At 48.1% G+C, this 9,991-nt stretch overlaps 1 protein-coding gene across 1 annotated transcript; it reads right to left on the reverse strand.

Moving 5' to 3' along the window:
• Positions 1-8,520: 8,520 nt before the first annotated feature.
• On the reverse strand, positions 8,521-9,465 carry LOC119942991 (olfactory receptor 52E5-like). Its single transcript, XM_038763981.1, has one exon. It carries the CDS (start codon positions 9,463-9,465, stop codon positions 8,521-8,523), a length of 945 nt encoding a protein of 314 aa, XP_038619909.1.
• Positions 9,466-9,991: the final 526 nt, after the last annotated feature.

Consider the following 9,991-nt stretch of genomic DNA (forward strand, 5'->3'; position numbering starts at 1 on the left):
GTCTACACGCGCTGCCTAGAATTCCTCAACAACAACTCTCTCCTCGACCCCCTCCAGTCTGGCTTCCGTCCCCTTCATTCCACGGAAACTGCGCTCTCAAAGGTCACCAATGACCTCCTGCTTGCCAAATCCAACGGCTCATACTCTGTCCTAATCCTCCTCGACCTCTCAGCTGCCTTTGACACTGTGGACCACCCCCTTCTCCTCAACACGTTATCTGACCTTGGCTTCACAGACTCCGTCCTCTCCTGGTTCTCCTCTTATCTCTCCGGTCGTTCTTTCTCAGTCTCTTTTGCAGGCTCCTCCTCCCCCTCCCATCCTCTTACTGTGGGAGTTCCCCAAGGTTCAGTGCTTGGTCCCCTTCTGTTCTCAATCTACACTCACTCCCTTGGTGACCTCATTCGCTCCCACGGCTTCAACTATCACCTCTACGCTGATGACACCCAGATCTACATCTCTGCCCCTGCTCTCTCCCCCTCCCTCCAGGCTCGCATCTCCTCCTGCCTTCAGGACATCTCCATCTGGATGTCCGCCCGCCACCTAAAGCTCAACATGTCGAAGACTGAGCTCCTTGTCTTCCCTCCCAAACCTTGTCCTCTCCCTGACTTTCCCATCTCTGTTGACGGCACTACCATCCTTCCCGTCTCACAAGCCCGCAACCTTGGTGTCATCCTCGACTCCGCTCTCTCATTCACCCCTCACATCCAAGCCGTCACCAAAACCTGCCGGTCTCAGCTCCGCAACATTGCCAAGATCCGCCCTTTCCTCTCCATCCAAACCGCTACCCTGCTAATTCAAGCTCTCATCCTATCCCGTCTGGACTACTGCACTAGCCTTCTCTCTGATCTCCCATCCTCGTGTCTCTCTCCACTTCAATCCATACTTCATGCTGCTGCCCGGATTATCTTTGTCCAGAAACGCTCTGGACATATCACTCCCCTCCTCAAAAACCTCCAATGGCTACCGATCAATCTGCGCATCAGGCAGAAACTCCTCACCCTGGGCTTCAAGGCTCTCCATCACCTCGCCCCCTCCTACCTCACCTCCCTTCTCTCCTTCTACTGCCCAGCCCGCACCCTCCGCTCCTCCACCACTAATCTCCTCACTGTACCTCGCTCTCGCCTGTCCCGCCATCGACCCCCGGCCCACGTCATCCCCCGGGCCTGGAATGCCCTCCCTCTGCCCATCCGCCAAGCTAGCTCTCTTCCTCCCTTCAAGGCCCTGCTGAGAGCTCACCTCCTCCAGGAGGCCTTCCCAGATTGAGCCCCTTCTTTCCTCTCCCCCTCGTCCCCCTCTCCATCCCCCCGCCTTACCGCCTTCCCCTCCCCACAGCACCTGTATATATGTATATATGGTTGTACATATTTATTACTCTGTTTATTTATTTATTTATTTATTTTACTTGTACATTTCTATCCTACTTATTTTATTTTGTTGGTATGTTTGGTTCTGTTCTCTGTCTCCCCCTTTTAGACTGTGAGCCCACTATCGGGTAGGGACTGTCTCTATGTGATGCCAATTTGTACTTCCCAAGCGCTTAGTACAGTGCTCTGCACATAGTAAGCGCTCAATAAATACGATTGATTGATTGATTGATTGATTAATAATCATGAGATTTGTTAAGCGCTTACTATGTGCCAGGCACTGTTTTAAGCGCTGGGGTAGATATAGCGTAATCAGGTTTTCCCATGTGGGGTTCACAGTTTTAATCCTATTTTACAGATGAAGAAAGTGAGGCACAGAGAAGTGAGGTCACTTGCCCAAGACCACACAGCAGACTAGTGGTGGAGCCGGGTTTAGAATCCACAACCTCTGACTCCCAAGCCCGTGTTCTTTCCACTATGCCACACTGCTTCTAGTGCCAACTCTGTATGAAATGAAGAAGCAGTATGGCCTAGTGGAAAGAGCCTGGGCCTAGGAGTCAGAGGACCTGGTTCTAAACTCGGCTCCACCACTTGTATGCTGTGTGGCCTTAGGCAGGTCACTTAACTTCTCTGTGCCTCAGTGACCTTATCTATAAAATGGGGACTAAGACTGTGAGCCCCATGTGGGACATGGGTGGTGTCCAACTAAATACTCTTGCATCTACCCCAGTGCTTAATATAGTGCCTGACACACAGTATGTACTTAACAAATACCATTAAAAATACCACAACAAAACAGAGTTGTATCTGTGTGAGTGAAAACGTATATTTGTGTGTGTGTGTTTGTGTATGCATGTTCAGTCAATATGGAAAATGCCCTCTTTATCTGAAGACTCTTGGGTGTTCCCCTCCACAGTTCACTATACAGTGCTGACAAACCTGGGGTCTGTGAGCTTCCTGACCCTATTGCCGCTTAGCACCAGAAATTGCCAGACTGCCTACCCAGCTGTCTGTCTGGGAAGAATTTCATGGACTATAGAGGAATTGTAAGGAAGGCAGGAATTCCTCTTACAGAAAGCACTTTATCTTTTCCCCAAGAAAAGCTGGGCTCTCTGACCCTAAACTTAATTATTAAGTCCACTAATAATAATGATAATGATAATAAAAATAATAATGGCATTTATTAAGTGCTTACTATGTGCAAAGCACTGTTCTTAGCACTGGGGAGGTTACAAGGTGATCAGATTTTCCCACGGGTTGCTCACAGTCTTCATCCCCATTTTACAGATGAGGTAAATGAGGCACAGAGAAGTTAAGTGACTTTCCCAAAGTCACACAGCTGACAAGTGGCAGAGCCAGGATTTGAATCCATGACTTCTGACTCCAAAGCCAGTACTCTTTTCACTGAGCCATGCCGCTTCTCAAATTTGTCAAGGGTACGAGAGAGACTTACCAGTCTACAATTCTGAAGACCACCTCTAGGTCCTCACATGTGCAATCTGCCAGTCTTCTGGTACAGTGCTGTTCAAGCAATGAGTCACACATGTTCACTGTGTGTACCATGTGTTCAAACATGTTCACATGTTTGGAAGAGAAATTCCAAACATCTCCAGAACTCTTGGCTAGATGCCATCCGGATGGGTGCCATATGGTTCAGGTGAGTGGTTTACCTCTAGTTTATCAGTCAAGTCTAAAATACCCTGTGCATTAAACCAATTTGATTCAAAGTTCATGTGACCTGCTTCCTCAAAAAGTAAAACTAATAATTAGGGTTTGGGAATCTCTCTAATATTTTTAGCAGTAACAGCAGCATTTGTGGAGTGTCTGAGGGCATTGCCTTTCCCCAGTAAAGACTTAGCACAGAAAGACTTTCCCCTTATCATCAGTGAGTGCGTGTTTAACCCCAGCTGAACTCTGTCTGCTAATAATAATAATATTTATAGTATTTGTTAAGTCCATACTATGCTCTAAGCACTGTTCTACATGCTAGGGTAGATACAAGGTAGTCAGGTTGTCCCATGCAGGGCTCACAGTCTTAGTTCCCATTTTCCAGATGAGGTAACTGAGGCCCAGAGAAGTGAAGTGACTTGCTCAATGTCACACAGCAGACAAATGGCTGAGCTGGGATTAGAACCCACATTATCTGACTCCCAAGCCGGGTCTCTTGCCACTAGGCCATGCTGCTTCCCATCTCTCCCACCGGTGTCTCTTGCTTGGCCCTACCCTTCCCTCTTCCCAGAAATTCCTTCACCTTCAAATCCAACAAACCACAGTTTTCCTCAGTAGCAAAGCCCTATGGAAATCACATCTCCTTCAGGAAGTCTTCAAATAATTTCTCTTCCCCCAAGGAATGTCTGCATTTCTGCACCAACGATGCATGCTTGTACACATAGGTGCTACAGCATTACATGCACCTAGTGCATGTATGTACTACATTATATTTACTACATTACAATTTCAGATATGTACATTAAGTGCTGTGGGGTTGGGAGGGGGGATGAGAGCTCAATTCCTCCAGAAAGCCTTCCCAGACTGAGCTCCCCCTCTTTTCCTCTGCTCCTCCTCCCCTCCCCATCACCCCTCCTCCCTCCTTCTACACTGCCCCCTTCCCCTCCCCACAGCACTTGTGTATATTTGTACATATTTATTACTCTATTTGTTATTAGTGATGTGTATATAGCGATAATTCAATTTATTCTGATGGTACTGACACCTGTCTACTTGCTTTGTTTTGTTGTCTGTCTCCCCCTTCTAGACTGTGAGCCTGTTGTTGGGTAGGGACTGTCTCTATATGTTGCTGATTTGGACTTCCCAAGCGCTTAGCACAGTGCTCTGTACACAGTAAGTGTTCAATAAATACAATTGAATGAATGAATGAATTACAAGCACCTTGTGGCAAGAGCATGGGCTTGGGAATCAGGGGACTTGGATTCCAATCTTGGCTCTGCTGCTTGTCCACTGTGTGACTTTGGGCAAATCACTCCACTTCTCTGGGCTTCAGTTACCCCATCTGCAAAATGGGAACCAAGACTGTGAAGCCCACCTGGGACCACCTGATTACCTTATGTCTACCTCCCTCGGTGGGGACTTCCTTCCTGCATCCCCCTCCCCAATCCCTTTGTGTGGCTCCCATCTCCCCTCAGAGTGGGGAAAACCTGGGGTCCCTCAGCCTGGCAGAAAATGCCTCCCCAATCTTAGCCCCAGAGGGCACAGGGCATAGGGCTGGTCAGGTTGGTGGGGACAAGGAGAGCATGCCAACTAGGCAGACACTAGCCATCACCCCCAGAGCCTGCCTGCCCTCATCCCCTACCCTCTCCTTTCCTCTCAGCCCCTGAGACCCCTGGGGGCCATAAACCCACTGTCAGGCTGGCACCCTCATCCCCACCCAATCAGTCTGACAGGGCAGGCCGGCACCTCTGCCCCCCCAACACTGAGGGCAGGGTTATCCTCAGGAGAGCCGTAATGGTGGAGCTACTTGGAGGGCCCAGGGGGGCTCTAGAGAGACCCAGAGATTCTGGAAGAGTGGGGCTGTTCTCTCCAGGCTCCAGTAGCTCAAGTGGACCCTGCGTGCTCACCAGGCTGCTGGGACATTGACTGCAGTGAACAGTCCCTGAGCTTCCTAGAAAGGTGCTGCCACACAAACAACACCTCTTTGGCAATAGTACCTTTTTGTCCAAACACGAATCATTTGTGTTGTGAGACACCCAACCAGTGCCCACCAGTGCCCCAGGGCAGAGATTGCTGTGTGACTGTGGAACAGCTTCAGACTGAACTCTAGTCTGTAAGCTCATCCGCTATACCATAAACTTGTTGTGGGCAGAGAATGTGTCTATCAACTGTGCTGTATTGTACTCTCCCAAGGACTTAGTATAGTGTCCTGCGTACAATAAGCATTCAATAAATACCATTAATTTAATTCAGAACAGGGTGACTGGTTCAGGCAGTATACCAGGCAGCTGCATAGTTCCTGAGTCTCAGTTGCCATTGATTCCCATCCCAAGATGGGCAATGGTTTCCACCTATTATTATCATTGGGCTGATGGAGGGAGAGTTTGGAGCTGAGTTGTCCATGCAGCAAAGGGAGTTCTGGCCCTTGTGGTCCTATAGCACCCCCCACCCAAGCCCTAGTTTGCCATTTCCGACTATGCACTCCTCTAAGGCTTACCCTTACTAAGCTCTTCGGCTTCAATAGAGGGGGAGGGGGCTCAATAAATATGATTGATGATGATGATGACACAGGCCTGGGAAGCCCTGCAGCCTACATGGTTTCTCTGTGCTCTGACTGTGCTGGGAGGGGAGAGTCAACTGGGCTGAGGTATCCTAGAGTTCTTTCTGATTCCAGATAGGCCTCCTCTTCCCTGTACTCCTCTTCTTCTCCTTCTCTTATTCCTCTTCCTTCTCCCACTCCTTCTATTCATCTTCCTCCACCTCCTCCTCTAGCACTGTATCCACTGGAGCAAAGCAACAATTTACCCAGCCCTTCTCAGGGAAGAGGGCCCAGGGAAGTATGGCACTGCACCCAGACATCAACCCTCCTCCCTTGCCCTGCTGGTGCTGCTAAACATGGCCCTGGCAGTGCCAGCGGGGCATGAATGTCCAGAAGAGCAGGTAACAGATCTCCTAGGAGGCCTGGATGGAAGCAAACACTGGCAGTAGAAAGGCTCAGGCCCCACAAGACCTGCCTCATATACCTGGTGGCACATTCTGAAATATCTTTCTAAGACTCTAGTCACCATCCCTTCCTCTGTGAATTGTCACCAGATCTGGGGGCACCAGAGCAGCAGTTTGGAAGAGACCCAGGGAGATGGCTTACCTGTGCTGGGATTATTCTTCCTGAGAGGGAGTGTGACCAAGGGAAAACAACAATAACGATTTTGATCATTTGTTAATGATCAAATATAATGTTTAATAATGCTTATTATATGCCAAACACTGTATTAAGCACTTGGGTAGATATTCTATTCAAACGTATTTATTGAGAGCTTAATGTATGCAGAGCACTCTACTAAGTGCTTGGTAAGTACAATTCAGCAACAAATAGAGACAATCCCTGCCCATAAAGGGCTCACAGCCTGGAAGAGGGGAAAATTGAGAAGGAAAAAGGGAATAGATTTCTTCAAGGTCTCAAATAGACCAAAAGAGCATCATTCCCCTCCTCCTCCTCCTCCACCTCCACCTCTTCCCCCTCCTCCTCCTCCTTCTTTTCCTCCTCCTCTTCCTTCTCTTTCTTCTTTTCCTCCTCCACCACATCTTTCTCCTCCACCTCCTCTTCATCCTCCACCTCTTCGTCCACTTCTTACTTTTCCTCCACCTCTCACTCCTCCTTTTCACCTCTCACTCCTCTTTTTCCTCTTTCTCCTTCTACTCCTTATCCTTTGCTTTAACTTCTCCTAATCCATTGTTATCACTGCCCCCAACTTATAGCTTGGCCATCTACTTTGTTGGTACAATTGAAATCAATGGGCATGAATGTTCCCAAATCTTCTGACCACTCCTTCAACAGTCCTCCTCCCACATCTTTCTCCTGCTTCTCAGCAGTCTTGAAGAGGAAATCTCTCACCTGCTCTATAAGGCTATCCCTTTTACTGGTACCTCTGAACCTCTTTCTCCTCACATCTTACAATCACTCCTTCCTGGTCTCCTCCCCTTCCTTGTTGCCATTTTCAGCTTCTTGCTGTTGATTCCTTTCCTTCAGCCTTCAGACATGCTCCAGTTTTCCCCATTCTAAAAAAGTCCTCTTGAACTCTCAGGATCTTCCCATTATTGTTCCACCACCTTCCTCCCATTCCTATCCAAATTCCAAGAATAGATCAGATACACTCAATGCCATAATTTCTGCTCCACAATTGCTCTTCTCGAGTCATTGCAGATAGGACTTTTATCCTTTCACTTCCTGAAACTGGCTTTCTGAGATTTCCACAGACCTCCTTATATAATCAAGCCCAAAAGAATTTACTCCATCCTGGTCCTCCTCTCAGTTGCTTTTGACATCGTTGCACAGTCCTTCCTCCTTGAAACACTCTCAGACTTCATTTTTCCTGGCACAGTAATAACCCAGCTTTCATCCTACCTTTCTGACCACTCTATTTTTTTCCCTGCCTCTTGACCTTTTACGATAGGTGTCCCTTCAAGGTCTGTTCTGGATCCCCAAGTCTTCTCACTCTATACTCCCTCTTTTGGGGAGCTCCTCTTCTCACAACGCTTCAGCTGCCATCTCCACAAGAATGACTCCCAAATATATTTCTGTAGCACTGTTCTTTCATTTGGTATTCATCTGGCCCACTTCTACTCTTGTCTCTAGGACTTCTCCACTTGCTGACCCCTCAAACTCCTTAGGTCTAAAACAGAACTAATTATATTTCTCCCTAAACCCACTCCTCCTCCTACCTTTCCCATTTGAGTCAACAACCACACCATCCTCCCTGTACCAGAAGTCCACAACTTCAGTGTCAGTCTTCATTCTTTGTTGTCTTTCAATTCTCACGTTTAGTTTACTGCCAAATCCTGCAATTTCTTTCCACACAATATCTCCCTATTTGCCCTTTTCTTATCCATAACAGCTGCCACTCTGGTACAAACTCCTGGCTAGAAAATTGCATCAGCCTCCAAGCTAGTCTCCCAGCTTCCATCCTCTCCCCAACACAATCTGTGCTACATGTTGCTAGGTGGATCATCTTTTTAGACCTTCATCTCTTCTGCCCCAAACCCTCCAATGGCACCCCATTATCCCTCTGCATCAAACCCCCAGTCCTCATAGAAGTCCTCATAATCGGTTTCAAGACTCCACCAACACTTCCCACCTTAACTAACCACTCTCTTCCCCAAAACACTCTCTTCATTGTTCCCAGTAAGCCATCTCACTGCCCATTGTCCTAACCTTCCTCCTTCCACCCCTTCATTCATGCTATCCTCTTGGCTTGAAATTTTGTATTACCCCAAGTTATATGAACCATCAGCTACCTCAAGCACTTATGAACATACTCATACCCAGTGTTTATTAGTACATTTAATGATTCATTCTGACAACTCTAGTTGCAAATATTTGAGCCTCGCCAGTTGGTGTGTAAGCTCTTTGAGGGCAGGGAATATGTGTCTTCTTTCTGTAATACTCTCCCAAATACCACTGATTGACTGGTCAGTCGGCATCCCTTGGGGGTCAGGAATCTTTTGCATGGAATATTCTCCGCACCGGCTCCAAGATCTGCCTGGTCCTGACCCCATAGACAACAGGGTTAATGGCGGGTGGGACAACCACGTAGAGGTTGGCCAGAAGAATGTGGATGTAGAGAGGGATTTTCTGGTGGCCAAAGCGGTGGGTGAGGAAGGAGAAAAAGGCTGGGATGTAGAAGGCTAAAATGACACAGACGTGGGAGCCACAAGTGTTGAGAGCCTTGAATCGGGTGTTCCAAGATGGGAGGCGGAAGACGGCTCGGAGAATCTGGATGTAGGAGAAACCTATCACAGAGGTGTCAAAAAATCCCATGGAGAAAGCTACAAGGCCATAGATAATGTTGGTTCTGATGCTAGCGCATGCCAACTGTGCAATGCCCATGTGCTCACAGTAGGTGTGTGGGATAATGTGGTTCCCACAGAATGGCAGCCTGAGGATGAGAAAGATGAATGGTGTCATGAAGACCAGTGATCTGACCGTGCTCATCACCCCTAAAATGGCCACCACTTTGTTATTGAGGATCATGGTGTACCTCAGTGGGTTACAGATGGCGACAAAGCGATCAATGGCCATAATGGAGAGCACCACAGACTCCAGGCTAGTGCAGACATGAAGGAAGAACATCTGGGTGAGGCAGCCCCCAAAGCTGATCTCTCGCAGGCCAAGCCAGAAGATGCCCAGCATCTTGGGGATAGTGGCCGAGGACAAGCCCAGGTCGATGGTGGCCAGCATGGCCAGGAAGTAGAACATGGGCTGGTGGAGACTTCGCTCGGTCTTGATCACATACAGGATGGTGCAGTTCCCCACGAGTGAGATCATGTAAGCGGCACAGATGGGAAAACCAATCCAGATATGTGCAGCTTCCAGGCCTGGCACCCCCAGCAGGAGGAAGGAGGAGGGGTGGAATTGGGTGTGATTGGGAAGGAGCATCTTTCCAGGGACAGTTGATGGTTATGATTATCATAGATGCTTGTACCCCTCAGGTTGCGCTGGCCTCACTCATGTCATCCTGGAATCTGGAGAAGCAAAGGCACATTGCATCAATAACCCCGACAGGGAGTGGTGTGAACAGAGAGGGTGTGGAAAGTGAGGATTTTAAAAATTATTAAATGAGTTCATTGACACAGCCACTTTCATGCCTCTGAATACAGGTGTGACTTTAGTTGTGAGCATCTATTACAACATTTTGCAGTTAAGAGCTCTTTCATCAATGCTGATGATGATACTGATGATTGCAGTGATGTTGAGAATGACAAAGATGATGCTGTTGATGCAGCCCCCCTCCTCTGCATCTATGATGATGTTGATGATGGCATCTCCCCTAGAGAATGGCGAATGATGGGTGAACCTTGGTTTTGAGGCATCAGGACCAAGAATCTGAGCCAAGGAATCGATTCTAGTGCTAGCAGGTTGTGCAGGGCTACTTGCATACTCTTGTTCTTGGCATGCATTTTTC

The sequence above is a fragment of the Tachyglossus aculeatus genome, chromosome 2, assembly GCF_015852505.1.
Source record: "Tachyglossus aculeatus isolate mTacAcu1 chromosome 2, mTacAcu1.pri, whole genome shotgun sequence".
In the NCBI taxonomy this organism is placed as follows: domain Eukaryota; kingdom Metazoa; phylum Chordata; class Mammalia; order Monotremata; family Tachyglossidae; genus Tachyglossus; species Tachyglossus aculeatus.

Bases quoted from the DNA above. Each gene is read 5' to 3' on its own strand.
- LOC119942991 (XM_038763981.1), bottom strand. From the start codon at position 9,465: ATGCTCCTTCCCAATCACACCCAATTCCACCCCTCCTCCTTCCTCCTG.